This window comes from Brachycentrus maculatus, unplaced genomic scaffold (assembly GCF_059751285.1).
Source record: "Brachycentrus maculatus isolate JH-2025_06_01 unplaced genomic scaffold, ASM5975128v1 h1tg000234l, whole genome shotgun sequence".
Taxonomy (NCBI): Eukaryota; Metazoa; Arthropoda; class Insecta; order Trichoptera; family Brachycentridae; genus Brachycentrus; species Brachycentrus maculatus.
The window spans coordinates 504,737-524,190 of NW_028280985.1; the positions used below are offsets into that span (position 1 = coordinate 504,737).

Consider the following 19,454-nt stretch of genomic DNA (forward strand, 5'->3'; position numbering starts at 1 on the left):
ATTTTTTTCAATATAATTTTTAATTTAGTTTTTCTGCTGCCGAATAAGATAAAAATACTATTTCATATGGTAACATTTTTAAACAAATGTCAAATGTCAAATAATATATTGGATGTATTGTCAGATTTGAAATTGCTTACAATTTGACACACTGGATGAATATTTTAATGTAAACAGTTTTTCAACTATTTTAATTAATAATTTTGCGACATGGAGTTGCCGAAACACGTGAGTTTGATTTTATTGAATGATCCTATTTCAAAATATTGTTGTTTTCAATTTATTTTGTAGAATTCGCAGCTCAGAAATCTCATTAAAAGGTGGGGCAGATTTTTTTATTATTTTTTATTGTTGTTTCTCAGCAATGCCACAGAACTCCGACCGTGTCATCCTATAGTGGCTGAACCAACAGTAATATGGACATCAAAAACTTGATTTTTCTTTCTATCTAATAATTTGTAAAAAAATATTTCACAATTTTTATTACACAGGCTAATATTGATATTAAATATACTTGTAGGATTCAAATATTTTTATTATTTACCTTTGGACTGTATACCCTTTTCATTAGCCTCCTAGACAGATGAGGCTATAATCTGAGATTTTACTGAAAAAGGTATATTAAATCCTGGTATAACCCCATTATCTTTTGAATCTGCCCAATTTTTAAAATTGGGAATAAAAAAAATATATTAGGAGAAACGTTTAGGAGAAAGTTAGCTTATTGGAAGTATTGCCAGTTGCCGAGAGAGAGAGAAAGAGAAACCCAACCTTCCCAATATAAGTATTGCCAGTACTCACCTGTTAACTTTTTTATCTGAAATAATACCTATGTATTTCATTTAACTAACATTTGTACTATATTTTCAGAGTGTTATTCCGTCTTCATCTACCGATAAATATTCTTGTGTATGCGGCTCAGTCTATAACTGTCGAAGCAGCATTTTAAGTCATATCAAAACCCACACAACACCAAAGGACTTCATTTGTCACATATGTTCCAAAGGTACCATATTTGTTACCTGTTATCAGCACTACATTTGGGTCCAAAAAAATGTCTTAAAAAAATGTCAAAAAATAATAAGTAGAACCAGATAATAAATTTGAAAGGTTGTTTACCTTAAGGTTTTACTGTGTATTGATACATAAGGTAAGTAGATATTTAAAATAACTAGCCAGGATTTTTTTAATTACCTCTACAGTCCACTGAATTCTGTTGCTTTGGATATAAGCCATTCTGTAAATTTCCTTCTGCAGTGTTTAAAGTTATGAATTTACCTATTGGGTATAAATTTACAAAAAACTTTACTGCGATAAATTCATACAATATTTTTAACTTAATAAGGTTCAAAATTTAAAGGATAAAAAGGTTTTAAAAAATAATACTAACCTTTCGAAATCCAATGTATCCAAATTGCTTATGGCTCAGGATGAGTGATAGGCTAAAAATAAATCTCATTATTTTGAGTGTGTTCAAATCTTTTTGCACAAATCTAGGTTATTGTCCACGTTCTTGTCTGAATAATTTAATCACTTAAAAAATTCAAACATTAAATATTAAATCTACCTGATAATGATTTTCATTTCATTGGTTTTACATATTTAACTTGAATAGTAAAAGTTTTTTCTTTTCTAGCATTCAGTCAAAATATCCATTTAAAAAAACACATTCGATCACACAATGGAGAAAAACTATTCACCTGTGAAAAGTGTAATAAAGAATACTCATCCAAAAGGTATAAATCATCATTTCAGTTTTAATCAACTTATGGTACAGATAGCCATGCTAGTAATAAAGCATGCTAAAGACGAACATGCTCTCTAGCTGTATAAATTACATACATTGATACTAGCATGCTTCTAAGCAAACGTATTCAGATGCGCACAGAACACGCACCTTCCACTCACCTTTCAGGAAGCATGCTTGAAAATCAAAGGACTGTCGATTTTTCGGCATACTTGAAATGAGCATGCTACGAACAAAGTACGTACACAAATGTTACTAAGTAGCAATTTCTCAACAGTGGAATCTTTTTGGGCTAATAAGGTTCATGCCTAACTTAACCTTTATTTTTAATGCCAATTGGACTACACTGTATACTGACAGATTAACTGAGTTCGGGAATACGCCAGCAGCTTCAAACTGCCGCAGTTGGACATTCTGCAGTTTCAATACAAAAATCTCATTATGTTTGTATGCTCGGGTAGGCATCCCAACTCAGTCAACTATTCGGCTTTTCAGTTTTTGGAGAATGCATATCTAAGAAGATCTAAAGTGTCTTATAACAAATTACTTCTTGCGCTCTACTTTCTCAGTTCAAAAATTTATTTATTTTTCAGGTCCTTGCAATTACATCAGACAGTTCACATAAAGGAGAAAACATTTAAATGTGACATTTGTTATAAAGAATATTCCTATCACGATAACCTTAGAAGACACATTCGAAAGCACTCAGGTATTAACTGACCAGGAATATAAAATGCCTATTTTCTATTTGAATTCTTACAAATAAAGCCTTCATATATCGATATAATAGTCAGGTTGTGGTCCCATGGTTAGTGTCGCAGACTTTGAGTCTGATTTTCTAGGTTCGAACCCACTCTAACACGACTTGATTCCTATTTAAATTGGGCGCTTAGACCTACAAAAATAGTATAAATTTGAAATATTTATAGATATGATACCACTTGTTTTAAATATGTGAATTTAAAGATATTTATTTTTATAATTATTATTATTTATTTAGTATCTATATATTTCATTTTTATTTTTTAGGTATCAAACCATTTACATGTGGAATATGTGCCAAGTCCTTCAGTGAACAACAGCTTTTAGCTTTGCATATGAAAGTTCATAGCAAAGAAAAACCATTTGAATGTGATACGTGTGGAAAGAAATTTGCTAGAAAGTGAGTCACAATCATTAAAAATAATATTCACAATTTAGAGGCAGTACAAAATCAAATATGTTTCGATTTTTCACGTTTTGTGAGGAAATTGTAAAAAATTAAAATGATTAAAACAAGTCAGATTTACACAGTACCTCCGTTGATTGCCAAATATTTTAATTGGTGAATTGAATTCTCATAGGAACATGATTTTTTTTACTTGAACATGAATTTCATACAGTTAGAGTTCAGAGTGTGCATCACTCTGGGATTTCCAAATCTGATAACACATTTAAGTGTACTTTTTATTTTTAAATTTGTTTATTACTAAACACTTTTGATATGTGTTTATTTGACCAACATCTATCATCCATTGTGTTTTAGGTCTTTTAAATATAGGCTCGATATTTATTATTTAGGATGATAGAATGGTGGTTTTAGACCTTTAATATTATACTAAATATTTAATTTTTGTGTTTTAATTCAAAATAGTTACTAATAATTTATATTTTTTAAAAACCCCAGACAGTTTCTGCAGTGCCATTTTGCTGTTCACACGAATGAAAAAGCATATCAATGCAAGAAATGTCCCAAAAGGTTTGGCCACATGTCGGATGCCCTAAAACATGAAAAAATCCACTCCGGTATCAAACCATTTGCTTGCTCTCTATGTCCCTCAAAGTTCTATAGAAAAGGACATCTTATGCGGCACAATAACATACATATAAAAAAAATTGTGACAGCCCAAGTTTTATCTGATAAAGAAAATAGTAGAAATAAAACAAATGCTTTTGAATCAATGATCAAAGCAGATGACACCAGTTTTAATGGTGGACTAATTAAAAAACATGATAACTCACAAAAAATTACTGATACTCTAAACCAAATAGACGATAAAGATATTCAAATTATTCCTAGCCGTTTTCAAAATGGGTTGACTAGCAACAGTGAAGGAAAGGATAGCGTTGATGATGATGAAGATTTTGACAGTTTGGCCAAACGTTTTGGTGAAAAAGGTGTCACGGTGTTGATAGGAAGAGAGAATGAAAATGGCGAATGGGTTTATGAAGAAGTTCAAACAAAAATAGAGAAAGGTTATTGTGAATCTGAGAAAAAGGATAGCCATGAAGAGGTGAGAATTTTCAACTATAATATAGTGATTTTAAAACAAAGTTACATTTTAATTATAATTTTATTACAGTTGCAGTACATTCTTACTACAACTCATTACGGCTGTCCAAACTCAAAACACAGCAAGGGAAATTTCTTTTGTAGTACTTTTTTTTTGCATTTTTGGACTAAGTAGATTCTACTTAGTCCAAAAATGCAAAAAAACGTACTACAAAAAAATGTCCCTTACTGTGTTTTAAGTTTGGACAGCGGATTATATTTTATGTTAATTTTCATTTTTATTTCACTTATGTACAAGCACTATTTGGTTATGAATTTTCAACCACCTACATATATAACGAACAAACCTCGGCCTGTATAAGAAGTCTGTTTTTATCTTCTTTTTCTAACCTATACATGCACCTAATGGTGTATAGCGCACTGCATCGTATATAAGCAGTGTTGATTGTTAAATACATGAGCAAAAAGTGATCAGCTCTGCTTTTGAGCCTCCTAGGAATCTAACCTAGGATCGAAAATTGAAAATTTGTTTTTGGCCATTTGAAACATATTGCTTCTTAGCAATAAGCCCACCAATTTATGCTGTATAAGAAGTTTAATAAATAAATATAAAGTAAAATTATAAACCCAAGTTGAGCATGTTTATATATTCATAAATCATATTACGACTTAAAAATAATCATTTAATATATATTATGACAATTGTTTACCACCTAAAGCAGAGGTTCCCAAACTCAAACTCGCATACGAATGCCTGTGCCCGCGGGCGCCATGGTGCCACTTTTCGACAGAGTTTTTTCATAAACATTAATTAAAAATGTGAATTATTTTTATTTATTTGTTAGTTAGAATTTTTTTGAGTGCCTAGGATTATTAAATACATTTGTATGTTTGGGAACTTGTATGTATGAGTGGTTCCTTTGCTGGCAATACTTAAAAATAAGTCAATTAATAGGTGGCGCCCACCACCCTACCGATATTTTAGAATGTGCTCTGGAGTACAAAAAGATTAGGAACCCCTGACCTAAAGGATAAAAGATAATTTGAAGAAGAAATGCTTTCAGGAAGTCGATAATGATCAAATAAATATGTCATCTCCCTGGAAATGTGGGTTATGTGGCGCAAGATACTCGAAAAAGACTGAATTATGCAGTCACATCAAAACCAAACACAAAGATTTCTCGTCACCTGAACGACGCGGACTTAAATTGGTAAAATGTTGATTTTTATATTCAATCATTATTTTTTTTAAATACATATTTATTTTACGTACAAAGATCATATCTTTGTTAATACTGGAATAAAAATATCCTTATTTTATGATGGTTTTACATTTTAGGCAGTTAACAAAGCCACTGGGGAAATTGAAGAAAAACCCATTTCTGGCCGAATCGATGTAACAGCAAAATCAGGCAGGATTCAACAGGTTTTAAGTGACAAGAGAATCAAACACTGTAATAAACCGTTGCCTGATCTAGTTGTCCATAAAAAATTAAAAGCCACTTCTCTATTGGACAGTAATGAAAAACATTTGGAGAAGAATCAGCCTTCAGGTCTTTTAGAATTTGAAAGTAAAAATAAGTTACCTGCCTCTGATGGATTTAAGAACACTGTCGAAGTTAAAAGAATTTTGGATGAAAATAATTATGAATCGAAGGAGGAAAAAGATATTATAAGAGAAATTGATGACAATGAGTATTGCTTCATCATCAGTGTGGACAGTAAGATCTCTAAGCAACAGAAAAAAATCCAGCTTATTCGGAGTACTTTCAGTACTTTTACAAATACTTCCGACCGGAAAAATAATATTTCTCCTGTTTCTGTGCAAGGACATTCTGTCGAGGACGAAAAATTACATTCGAAAAATAACTTAGATGATAGTGGTCAACAAACGGAGAAGAAAAATCTTTGTACACAGTGTGGGAAAACCTTCAAGTTAGTTTTTTAGCTTATTATAATAATACAACTAGGGTATAGATCTCTCACAAGAATATGCGATCTCTCAGAAGAATTTGTGGCAAAACGATGTATGATAGATGTTCAAATGGTGAAATAAGGAAGGAATGTAAAGCTGAGATAAGCATTATCGATAAAATTAAGAAAGGTGTGTTGAGATTGTTTTGCCATATGGAACGTATGAGTGAGGAATGAATGATAAAACAGACTTATGAGGCAATTGTAGTTGGAAAAAGAAGCAGAGGAAGACCGAGGAAAACTTGGCATAATGAGGTATGTCAAATACTTTAAGGCGGCCGGGTCAGGAGTCGAAATAATCGGCGGGTATGTATGAGGAGATGCATCAATGTGAAAGAGGTGAGGAATATTTGCAAAGACAGGGTGGTGTGGGGTTCTGTCTTTTCTACCTACCCTGAGAAGCGGCATAATGGTTAGTTAGTTAGTTATGTATAGAGCGCTTTTACTGTAAAAAAAATTGAGAGACTTTTTACTCATAGAATTCAAAGGAATTACGCTCCTACAGTTTTTTTTTTACAGTTTTCTCGATATTTAAAAGTCATAAGTTTTGACTAAAACAATTTTATTTTACAAAATTGGAAAAATTGGAGTTAGTTGTTTATTTTTTTCAATTTCTTTTTAGATATCTGAGTCGGCTCAAGCTGCATTTGCAAACGCACACTGACAAGCGACCATTTGTGTGCAACATCTGCGAAAAGAGCTTCACGCAAAAGCGTAGCCTGGTAGCTCACTCGCGTACGCATACCGGTGACACTCCCTACCAGTGTAATATTTGCGGTCATTGTTTCGATACGATGACCAAACTCAAGTAAGTATCGAAAAAAATAGCATGAAAGTGAAAATACTGATACAGTTAACCCCTTCTATAACGTTAAGATAGGTTCCGCATTATCGGGGGAACGGTTTAGGGGGTTAATGTTTTTTAATTGTGTTTTAACATTTTAACTAATGGAAAAACTTGACTGAATACACAGACCTACTGCAATATACGAGGGACTGCCATTATAGTAAAAAAACTGCTGCAAACTTTATCGGGGTAAATCTTATATGAGTGTACGTCATAGGGGGGTTTACTGTATATCATTAGTCTGGGTAGAAATTTTGAGTCTGAGTTTCTGGATTCGAGCTCACTTTACCTCAACTCGATTCCTATTTTTTAAAATGGGTCGCTTAGGTCTACAAAAATAATGCAAAGTATTCATCTTTTTTTTTTTTAAATATATATTTTCCACAAACTTTTGTTTACATTTCACTTCTCATCATTACATGGTACATACATGCATTCATCTCTATGTATTTAAATAAAAAACAAATATCTCACAAAGGCATAGCCTGTGCGTTGGTATACAATATAAACTATGGTAAGAAGCTAATTATAATCATTCCAGAAATATAAGTAGAATATCACGAAAAACCCCAAAAATAAACTCGTATATGGAAAAATATGTAAAAAAATAACATTAAAGAAAAGATGTAAAATAAGAAACAGTAAAGTGTATTTTGAAAGAAAATGTTTCAGTCAGTCTAGACTTTACACTGAACTATGAGACTGGCTGTACATTCATTGATTTTTATCTCCCGTATATAGCTAGGGCAGTAACTATAATATTCTTTAGTTACTTTTATGAACCCACTGTCCTTATATGTATGTAAATAAAATTACTAGACAGGCACCATGGCATAGTTGGGTAGAATATTGACTGTGAAACAAGTGTCGCTAGTTTGATTCCCACCAATTGCAAAATGAATTGATCTGGGTATTGTTCGATGTATTTTTCGTATCTATCTTCCCTATTCTTACCATCCTGCCTTTACAGGAGATTTGAAAGTACAGGTTTTGCATGTTATTCCTGAAAACAAAAACATACTCAAAATTTAAACTACATATTTCTGTGTTGTTTTAGGAGCCATATCCAGAGGCACTCTGATGTGAGGCCCTTCAAATGTCACTTGTGTAACACAAAGTACAGGAAGAAATCAGACTTGGGAATACATATTGCCAAACATACCGGGAACATAATTTTTCGATGCCAAATTTGTATGGAAAGTAAGTGTCGTTTACTTAACACTCATTTCATGTTTATTTATGATTCACCATCCCCAACAGATGAAATCAAAAGGCATGAATATTCTTTAACTTTTCCAGAAGTACAATAATTGATGTCCAACATTCTCTGGGTAGTGGGTTTTTTTACATTAAAAATGTATTTTTTAAATAAAATCTTTGTATTATGAAGATAAAAATTATGTAAAAATAATTTTAAACAAAAGTAAAGCTCACCACCTCTAGGTTTTAAAGTTAAATACAAATATCCACAGATGTCATTACTATACAAATTACATCATACCAACTGACAAATAGACTTCGACGTTCATTAACGTCGATACTCCTTTGAGGAAAATTCGCACCGACGTTCATTTACGTCCATACTCGGAAAGGTTAATAATTCATAATTGTGGTTGGGAAGAGTTATGATTTCCCTAAAAAAACTACATAATAGCAGTGTACAATCATGGGTATTCAACTCTGATGCCCAGTGATATGCCCTAGCCAATACGGCTCTTCTTCTATAATTATATTATATTTATTCCTTTTCCATTTGTTTTCCCTAACAATAAGCGGCATATATTTAACTTAATACTAACCCGCTACAGGGCAGAGAGTGTAGTTTTTGCATTTTGCAGAAAAGGTATTGTTCAATCATTTTTTTAAATATTCTAAATATTTTTCAAATGGAGAAAAAAACCTCATGTTTAACCTCGGCTCGTAACGCATGTCTGTCGTAAAAACTTTAGTGTCTTTAGGTCTTTGGGTCGACCAAAAATCACATGTCGCTCACTCCTTTCAAGAACGTCATAAATCAAAAATCGTCAATTTTCAGTTGTGCGTGTTTTCGGAATGCCCAGAAAATGTACTTTATCCCAGCAAAAGAGGCATATTTTTAACTTAATATTTACCCGCTACAGGGCAGAAAGTGTTGTTTTTGCATTTTAAAGAAAAAGTATTGTTTAATTATTTTTTTAAATATACTAAATATTTTTCAAATAGAGAAAAAACCTTCAAGTTTTACCTAAAAAGATCTGTTGCGTAACATAAAGTTCAGTAAGTGGCTTGATATTTATTTTTAATAAATTGTATTATATTTTTAAACATTAAAAACGTTCTCCTGAAAAAAAAAGTATTTTGATTTATGACGTTCTTGAAAGGAGTGGGCGATGTGTTAAACATTTTGTGTAGTTTTAAGTGTGTAAATGGTGCTATGGTGGTGAAGGGTGGTATTGTTTGCATGCTGTAATAGTGATTGTCCTGACGAAGAGACGGGTACGTCTCGAAACCGGTATACATAAAAATCTCGGTGAGTGGTTATATACTAATATTATTAACATTTTTGTAAAAAAAATAAACAAGGAGAAAAAACATTCACGTTTTACCTAAAAAGATCTGTTACACAGTAAAAAGTTCAATAAGTGCCTTGATATTTATTTTTAATACATTTCATTATATTTTTAAACTTTAAAAACAATCTCCTGAAAAATCCAGTTTTTAATATATGACGTTGAAAGGAGTGAGTGATTTGTCTTATTTAACAGATACATACCACTATTTTATCAAAGAATCTAGAGCACAGGACTGATCATCTTCCGTTCATGTAGTAAGCTATGAAGTTATCACTGTGTCAGCCCGGTGTGGTGCCTATCCACAATGTTAAAAAATCCCCATACTTGATCTAGACCTCATTTTTTTTCAATTTATTAATTTATTTTTTTATTTACAGGCTTTAAAAGGCGGAGTGATTTGTTTGGTCACATGAGAATCCATTTAGAAGGGCATCCATTATCAAAGAATAAATAAATGGTACGGAAAATTACTTAAGTCAGATTGCACTTCAAACTGGACCTTGCAAGACACTCTTCACAGCAAAATGAAACTCTTTGATTCTAAGATGATGTATCTAAAACACATTGTTGTTTGTTATATGATAATTAGCAAATATTTCTCTTTTTATAAAAAAAAATATTAAACCAATTTTTAAAAAACTTGTTAGCAATTTATCATTCATTTATAATGTGTCTTTGAGAAGATCATTTAATGTTTTGTTTTTTTTATTTAAAATCAGCCTTACCAGACCACATGTTATTGTGGCTCAGTCTGGTTAAATGAAAAATAAAGAAAATAGAAAGCAGACATTGCTTATGTATCTAATGCCATGTATTATTTACAAGTTGTTTCAATGTATTTTCAGTAAACTAAATAAAATGAATTCTCGATGTTGTCCAATAAATACAGTATAAATGTATTTTGAAATGTTTTATTTTTCATATTACTACCGTTTATTGTTCATTTCTCCTAATGAAACTCCATATTGAAATTATAAAGAGGTATTTGTTGCGATTCAACCATTTGCATAATTTATTTTTATTTAATTATATAATATTAGTATTAAATAAAATATTATTTATAATTGTTTTAATGTGAAATTTTAGGTAATTTTTATGATTTGTCAGAAGAGGTCAATAATTTTATCAGCTTATCTAGGTACTTGCATGCCGTTTTATACAAATGCATAAAATATTTATGTTGTATACCTGTAAGAAAAAAAATGGCTGAATAAAAAAAAACAAAGTCAATTCTAATTTACAAGACTATCATATCAACTACTCATATTGTTTGCATGATTACATTTAAATCCTTATTCAATATTATATGGCTTATATGATGAAACACACAAAATTGTAATTACAAAAATTCCATTGATTACATGGATAATTTTCTTTGTGGTCAGAGAAAAAATATGTAAGAAAAACAACAAAGTATTTTATTAAATTATATAAAATAATTATATATTAAAAGATATTATATTAAATTAAATAGTGGTAATAATAGTCATATATTAAATTAAATAGTCATAATAATATTAAATTAGTAACAATAAAATCAGAAATAATAATAAACAATGATAGATTCCATAAAAAAATTTAATGTTAAAAAGTTATATTAAATATGATTACCTCATTATTTTATTATTAATGATTTAATTCTACTCTTTTTTATTTTTATACCATACCAAATTTCTTTCTAGTTATTAAAAAAAAAAACAAAATGTAATGGCAAATTTGTAATGAAAATCTTGTTCCAGACATAAATTCCGTAACTCGAGTTTAGTGACCGCGATTCTATGTTCAGTCAAATTTGGCGCGCGTTTCGAAACACATGTTTTCAAAACACGTGGTTGTGCCAACCTGCCAATGCATAAATTTACTACGGCGTATAGTATTGTTGAATGCACTAGACAGAGATGTCAATAATTTTAACCGAACGATAGATTTTTTACGCACGCATTAGTACTGCGCAGTACGCAGTTTCACCGAAATAATGTTTTGGACATTTTTGTCTCTTTCTCGCATCTCTCAATTTCTGTTTATCAAACATGGTCGCTCCGTCGTGTTTTGGTCTGCATCGTGTTTTCTCCGGTCTTTAATTGTGTGAAGATACTAATTACCGCTTATGATTCTTATTGTTTCCGTCGCGTAGTTCTTTCCGCGCCTGTATACCCACAAATCTGTCAGGGGACATTTTTGTAACTGTTCGGGTCCTAACAATAATCGCGGGCGATTGATACGTTACCATGCTTTTAGTTTGACGTGTGTATTTTTTTTTGACGGAATATAACTTAGTGCCGAAGGCTTTATACTGTCTGCTCTGTACGTCGAACCGCTTTTTCAATTTAGTTCTGCCTAAAATCTTCTCTTTTTAAATGAATATTTTCGCCTTTCTTTTTGTCTTGTGTGATGTTTAGCGTCTGTGAATCGCGCATTATTCTTTAATTTTGTTTTTATTTAAATTAAAAGTTTCCTTCACGACGATGGAGCTGGATAAAGAGACCCCACTTCTCGAAGGTATGTACGATTTTTAGTAATGCTACATTTATTTTAATGTGGTTCTCGTTATTATTACGGAACCTGATCGAGTGTGCAATTTATTTGAATTGCATTTTGTGGAACGCAATATTTCGGCACGGTTACCAACAGTATTTTCAACAACAAATAAAAAAACTTTGGTTTTCCAAAATATGCGCGGTTGAATTTTCTTATGTGTATATTTTTATTTTACCGCTACCTGTGATGAAATTACATACATAGATAAATAAGCCAAACACCAGAAAATCATTTACGCAACTTTCAATTCTTCGTCCAAATGGTAAACAGATTGTTTGATCAATATTATCTACTAAAGCGTTATTTTCCATTTTTATGACTCATGAAAATGACTTTTTTTAAATTACTAATACTAACTATAACTTATAATAATAAATCCGGTGAAGCAATAACCTGATTCTTTTTTGCAATATAAAAAAAGTCTTGTGGAGGTTGCTTCAAAACCGGTTGACCGATAACTTATAAAAGTTATAATTTTATAAATGAATTGTTTTCTGGGAGGGCTTCATCACGCCACAAAAAGAACGGTTTCATTTGTTTTATCGACCATTATATATTCTTGGCTTTCGAAACAATTCTAGATTGTGCTGGACGCATTGACGTAAACATTTTTCTTCTGTTGAGTTTCTGCTGGTTGTGGTATTTTATTTTCGCCTCAATTAAAAATGAAAACTGCACCATGACAACAATAAACTTGTAAACAAGTGCGTAGATTATATTATCGAACAAGTGTGTAAACATTTATTTGACAAGCAAAATATATACGCGACCTTTAGTCGAAAAATGTCGAAAGTACGCCGTTTCGGTTGAATCCCGCTCTTGACTTTGGGATAGCTGGTCACCACATAGACTGGCCGAAGTAAATCGACCACCGACCATTCGGTAACGGTTTCTAAGCTGTTTTAAGGTAGTAAACACAACACAACCAATTTCATGAAACGGTTAGTGGAAATACGAATAAAAAATTCATATTATTTATATTATGACATCTCATCAAAGATGAAGAAGAATATGGAAGTCTGGGCATTTACGGGGCGGACGACCGTCATAGCCTGGTTTAAATGATCACTTTACACACGTGTAACATTCACCAATTCTACCCATTATTGGAAGTACTCTACTAAGTACTCTAAGACACTACTCAAATTCTTGGAAGTTCAATATATATTCTCTCTCTATATATATTCTATTCTCTCTGCCTACCCCTGCGGGGAAGCGGCGTGATGGTTAATTAGTTAGTTTTGAACCAATTCAAAAACATTGTTCTTGAATCACTAGAACTTCACTAGAGACATCTATCGGTGAGATGTCAAAAATATTATGAAAATTAACTCCTATAATTGGAGATAATTCAGATTTGTGGACAAGTATTTGGACACACTCAAAATGTTGTAAAGAATTTTTCTGCTTGAACTCAATCATGTGGCCTGATGATATAAACGGGATAACTTTGATTAGCTACTTTGATAAATGCGATTATTTGTTTAGAATTTTTCACTCAAGAATTACATGATATCTTCTACTGTCTTCTAGCCCTTATCCGCACCCAATGGGGCATAGCCCACTGCATTGTATTGACGCAGTGTTATCTTGATCGTTAACACATGAAGGAAAGTGGCCGTTTGTCATTTAACCAGCGATGTATGCACATAATTCAAGATGGTGGCTAACGCAGCTAGGTTGGAGTGCCGAAAATCTGGATTTAGTCTACGAATGACCCTCCGAATGATTACAAAAGAGAAATGGCTGCTTATTTAATTAATGCAATGTCAAATGAACACAGCGACTGACCTACATGCATATTACACTTATGACGCGCTTGCACTGAGAAAAATATTATCAACTTATCGTCCATGCCTTCACAGACTCCAGTAGCATAGAGTGTGTGTGTGTGTGTGTGTGTGTGTGTGTGTGTGTGTGTAAATAAAATACAGTAAAACCTCGATATAACGGTCTAATTGGGGAATGGGGTGTCCGTTAATGCCGAAAGTCCGTTATATAAAAGGTTTAAAATAAATATAAAAACTTCATATTATTTTATGACATCTCATCAAAAATGAAGAAGAATATGGAAGTCTGGGCATTTACGGGGCTGACGACCGTCATGGGCTGGTTTACGTCATCACTTTACACACGTGTAACATTCACCAATTCTACCCATTATTGACAACGATACTACTCAAATTCTTGGAAGTTTTATATATATGAATCAATTTTGATACATTATTCTTGAATCACTAGAACTTCACTAGAGACATCTATTGGTGAGATGAAAAACCGTAAATGCCCAGACTTCCATATTCTTCTTTATCTTTGATGAGATGTCAAAAAAAATATGAAAATAACTCCTGGAATTGGAGATAATCCAGATTTTGTGAACAAGTATTTGAACACACTCAAAATGTTGTAAATGAAAAAAACTTGTTTTTGAACATATTTACACTGTATTTAGATACAAAACACAAATTATTTTTTATTTATTGTCTTCGGACACTCGTCGTGAAGTGACGTTGCTGTTTGATATCGACGCGCTTGCCTTCGGTAATCCTGCTTTGAAAAAGGCAATCAAGTTTTGTTCTCATGAAGTTTTGAGAAATGATTTGTGATTATCATGGCCGCTAAAAATTGTTTACATGCATCGACATTTGAATTTAAGCATGTATAATATTAACAGTGGTTTTTTTTACATTTGACCGGTTTTTTGTCCGTTATATTCGAAGTTCTTTAAGGCCCAGTATTTGTTAAGTCGCAACTATTTTTTTTCCAAATCCAGGTAACATTTTACGTAATCGTTTTTTTTTCATAAAACACCGTTTTTTCATTGAAAAAAAAGTTTTTTCTTAGAAATAATTATATGGTTTTGAAAAGAAAAGAGTTATTGAAAGGTAAGGAGTTAAAAAATATATACATAAGGATATGAATAAATATTTTTTCTATATACATACTTATATTCTAAAAAACAAAATCAAAAAATTCAATACACATTCTTATAAAAAATCAGGCGTGAAGAGACGTGTAATCTCTCTGGGATTCTGTGTTTGCGAGTAAGGCCTTAAATAAAGGTCCGACATATCGAGGGTTTACTGTATTTTCTACATATCGCCCATGCTTTGACAGACTCCAGTGGCATAGTGTGTGTAAATAAAATAACATGTTTTTTCGATTTAATACGCCACTGACCCGAAGCACATGACTTGCGTCGGACAAATCGATGACTAATAGCAAAGATAAATAATGATCCATGTATGCTAATTTAAGAAGTCTAGCAAATTCGTATAGTGTGATTGACGCAGAGTTGTCAATTATCGCATACAACATCTCGAGTGTTGAATTATCACGATATTAAGGCCCACTATTCGATAAGTCTCAACTTAATTTTCTCGAAACGCAGATAACATTTGACGTATTTTTTTTTTCTGAAAACACAGTTTTCTTTTTCTTCTTCTTTTTATAGATCCTAAGGATCTGTTAGTGTCTCCGCTTGTAGCTCTTGGGATGTTGACTCCCAGCTGTCTTTCCACCGTTTTGGAGGTCTGCCTGGGGGTCTGCGTCCTTCAGGGATTCTTTGAAGGGCGATACGTGAAGTCTGTCATCTGACATTCTGTTTACATGATCATTCCAGTTTCGCCTTCGTTGTCGTCCCCACCTCACGATATCCTCCGTCTTACACCGTTTTCGTATTGAGAAAATAAGTTTTTTTCGTTAATTAAGTAAATTTCCAAAATTTCGAAGCGTTCTGGCGTTAAACGATTAATGATGAATTGCCAAACCTCACTGAACAGAAATGTCAACCATATTTGACATTCACTCTCAGCTAAAAAAAATACCCTGTACTTAGTTACAAGAGTTTATAAAAAAATCTAGACATTTCTACTTTTACAATATTAAAATTAAGTACGCAGTTCTCTCCAATAAAGAGACTAAACTCTTGTGCTCGGAGAGGAACTTGCACTTATTATTTTTTATAAAATAAAACAACTTTTTTTAACCACTTTTTATTGGTACACTTTATTCAACCGGTTTCAACAAGAACCTTGTCATCATCAAAATTCTTGTCGAAACCGGTTGGATAAAGTGTACCTATAAAAAGTGGTTAAAACAAAGTTGTTTTATTTTATAAAGTTTATAAAATGTGCCACAAAGTATCTTCGAAAAACATTCAAGAAATTATTATTTTTTGTTTATGTTTGTGGGTGATATCATTTTTCTTTCTTGGATTAATATGTATATAATTCATTGAATTTATTTGTTGTCATTTTAATGTCTTCGATTTTTTACATCTTCAGGAAGGTTATTAAAGTACTTGGTTCCCAAATATTTTAAATTATGTTGGAATTGTTTGGTATTGTTAATACGTGTTTTATTTGGTTTACTTATTAATTTATCATTGTGAACCGACTTACGATGGATGGCACAGTTTTTCAAGGGCGAACATCGCATGTCTTGATCAGCTCACCTAATGGATTGCCAGTTTAAGGCGTTTTTTTCCCTACCCCCTGTCAATCAAATACAATTCATTTTAGTTTACGTAACGGATCACTCGGAATACCTTGGCATTGAAATACTGACCTTTAGGCTCACAATTATCTTGATTATGTGCGTTTGTCGTACATAGACAATTGATACAGACCGTAGACAATAGACAGACCTCGCTTTGTTACTATTTATTGGTCATTTGTCTAATGGGGTATTCTAGAACAAGGGGTAGCCAAAATCGGGTCTTGTAAAAATTTTGCCGGGGATGGAACTAATGTGTTTACTAAGTACGCAGTGTAGGGAACATTTTTACAACTTAACTTCGTATGAAAATTAAGACAAAAAAGAATATACTTATTTTATTTGCGGTACCATTAACCTGACAAACTTGATAGACAACTGGTTTCATAATGTCAAAGTCGTTAGAAATAAAGTTAGTCACTACACTGTTTACTTACATACGCGTTATCTTTTCGTTTTTCTTTCAGATAGAATAGTTCATGGAAATAAAATAAGATTTTTTATTTTTATTATTTTTTTTAATTGGAAAACCAACAGAATATTTCGACAAAAATAACATAATATTATAAAATACAAAAAATAACAATTCCGTGTATAGGTTTCCACCTAAGTAATAAAAAAATAAAACAATTTAAATAAACTGTCATAAAAGTATAACTATATAGAACATTTCTTTATCAACTGGTCAGATAGATATCAACAATATTTCTTTTAAACGTATTTAAAGAAACATTATTGATGTCTATTTCATTAAGCATTTCATTGCACATATCGCAGGCTCGATTTCAAAATGAGTTTTGGTAGGACTTGGTGTGCATTTTAGGGATTTTAAATAAGTTTTTGTTTCTGGTCTGTGCTCCCAGTACTATCTATTTTGACTATCTATGCAGTTTACACAGTTACCATGTACACAATAAAAAAAAGTGTATGGTAATATGATGGGTATATAATATATTGTACTGGATAGTAAAATATCAAACAAGTAAAGGAATTTGTTTATTTCGGCAGCAAAATGAACAAATTCCTTATAACTTAATCAAAACTGTAGTCTGGAGCATACTGCGTATGGAAGTGAAACGTGGACTATCCGGACAGGCAGAACGGGAGCGGCTGGAGGCGTTGGAGATGTGGTGCTACAGGTGCATGTTGGGGATTCATCGATCGGAACTTGTTGGGAACAACGAGGTTGGGGAGTCTAGATGCTCACTAAATAAAGTAGCACAACAGCGATCCAAATGGATAGGCCATAACATCAGGGTGAAGACTGACCGGAGCCATTTCGTCGTAACGTAACACGTTACGATGCGAGCATTCGTATAGTCAGTATCATAGTTCTTCATATTCTCCACCCATAGTTTCGGATGCTCGCTGATGCTCACCGCGAGCGATGTTACGACGAAAGGCTCCGGTCAGTCTCCACCCTTAGACACCAGTCCTATGATTGTGGAAGGCAGTTTCGAAGGCACAAGCCACAGAGGACTACCCCGCTTAACCCAGATGAACCAAATTATCTCCGATATGCGTTGAAGCGGGTACGCCGAGTATAAGAGACGAGTCTAAGATGGAGACGACCATAAAAGAAACAAACCAATCATCAAACGGATTGTGACCCGCGAAGAACATTGATTGTCTGGGGGCCGTTTATGCTGAAGATGTTTGGGAACCCTGTTGGAGAATCATCGATCAATATTGAGCATCGTACCTACGCACATTACTGTGATGGGTTTCTGTACACCCATTACCCCCCACACCGCAGGGTTGGTAGAGCGGAAATAATGATTTTATTGTTTGTTTAAGTATCGTTAATGGGATAGATTCCCTAATGACACTGTCTCTAAAATTTTGTCACGCGAACTTAGTTAATCCGCGATGTTTGTGAGTACTCAATAACAGCCTCCGTAGTGTAATGGTCAGCACGCTCGGCTACCGTTCTGGAGGTCCCGGGTTCGATTCCCAGGGGGGGTCAAATAAATATAAGTGATTTTTTCACTCTAATATTTATTTCATAATACCCTGGACTGGTACCTGAAGCGGAGGGCTGATCACCTTTCCTTCATATGTAAACGATCAAGATAACACTGCGTTTATATGAAACAGTGCCCTATGCACCAGCGGGGTGCGGATAAGGGTTTTATTTTTTTTTATTTAAGATTTTATAGGTTCCAGTGTATTTAGATTATAAGCCACTCTGCATTTGCAAGAGGAGGTCTTTGACATTATTTGTCCAACGAGTAGCCCACAGGAAATAAGTATAAAATTCACAACATTTTGAGTGTGTCCAAATACTTTTTCACAAAATCTGGATTAATATCCAGGATTCGGACCTCACATACTAATAAAAGAGTTTCTGCTCAATAAAAAGCTTCTTTTCATTTTACCAATAGATGTCTCTAGTAAAGTTCTAGTGATTCAAGAACATTGTTTCAAAATTGGTTAATATATATAGAACTTCCAAGAATTTGAGTAGTGTGGTTGTCAATAGTGTGTAGAATTGGTGAACGTGTGTAAAATGATCACTTAAACCAACCTATGACGGTCGTCAGCCCCGTAAATGCGCAGACTTCCATATTCTTCTCCATCTTTGATGAGATGTTAAAAAATAATAAGTATGAAATTCATTGTATTTTTTTTTCAAAGTATTAATGTCTGTATGCGGCCCTCGGGAAAATATTATGCCATCGATCCGGCCCGGGGTGCAATTCGGGTTGGCCAGTCCTGCTCTAATCGGATTTACCTGAATACTTGGAAATCTAATGAAATCGGATAGGATGTTTTTCAGAAGAATACCGAAGAGAACTTGTCATGATCAAATACGGCTGTCCAAATTTAAAACACAGTAAGGGACATTTTTTTGTAGTAGGTTTTTTTTTGCATTTTTGGACTAAGTAGAGTCTACTTAATCCATAAATGCAAAAAAACTTACTACAAAAAAATGTTCCTTACTGTGTTTTAAATTTGGACAGCCGAGTATTTCATGTACTTGGCAGGGTCGGGAGTCAGAATAATCAGTGGGTATTTTTTAAAATT

At 32.8% G+C, this 19,454-nt stretch overlaps 2 protein-coding genes across 3 annotated transcripts in view; both read left to right on the forward strand.

Annotated features, from left to right (window-relative positions):
- Positions 1-88: 88 nt before the first annotated feature.
- LOC148306653 (uncharacterized) lies at positions 89-10,291 on the forward strand. 2 transcript variants are annotated; one of them, XM_088264607.1, is made up of 11 exons: positions 89-228; positions 871-1,006; positions 1,637-1,736; positions 2,341-2,456; positions 2,777-2,909; positions 3,414-4,020; positions 5,084-5,230; positions 5,359-5,954; positions 6,616-6,801; positions 7,898-8,040; positions 9,770-10,291. In XM_088264607.1, exons 1-11 carry the CDS (start codon positions 211-213, stop codon positions 9,844-9,846), a joined length of 2,259 nt encoding a protein of 752 aa, XP_088120733.1. In that variant the 5' UTR covers positions 89-210; the 3' UTR covers positions 9,847-10,291. The 2 variants fall into 2 exon arrangements, with proteins under 2 accessions (XP_088120733.1, XP_088120734.1); XM_088264608.1 differs by lacking the exons at positions 3,414-4,020; positions 5,084-5,230; positions 5,359-5,954 and having other exon boundaries at positions 92-228; positions 9,770-9,847.
- A 995-nt stretch (positions 10,292-11,286) lies between these two features.
- LOC148306654 (influenza virus NS1A-binding protein homolog) overlaps positions 11,287-19,454 on the forward strand; it is a 90,401-nt gene continuing 82,233 nt past the window's right edge. The window contains exon 1 of the mRNA XM_088264603.1: positions 11,287-11,891. Within this exon, the coding sequence (XP_088120729.1) occupies positions 11,858-11,891 (34 nt within the window). The 5' untranslated portion in view covers positions 11,287-11,857. The remainder of the gene's footprint in view (positions 11,892-19,454) is intronic.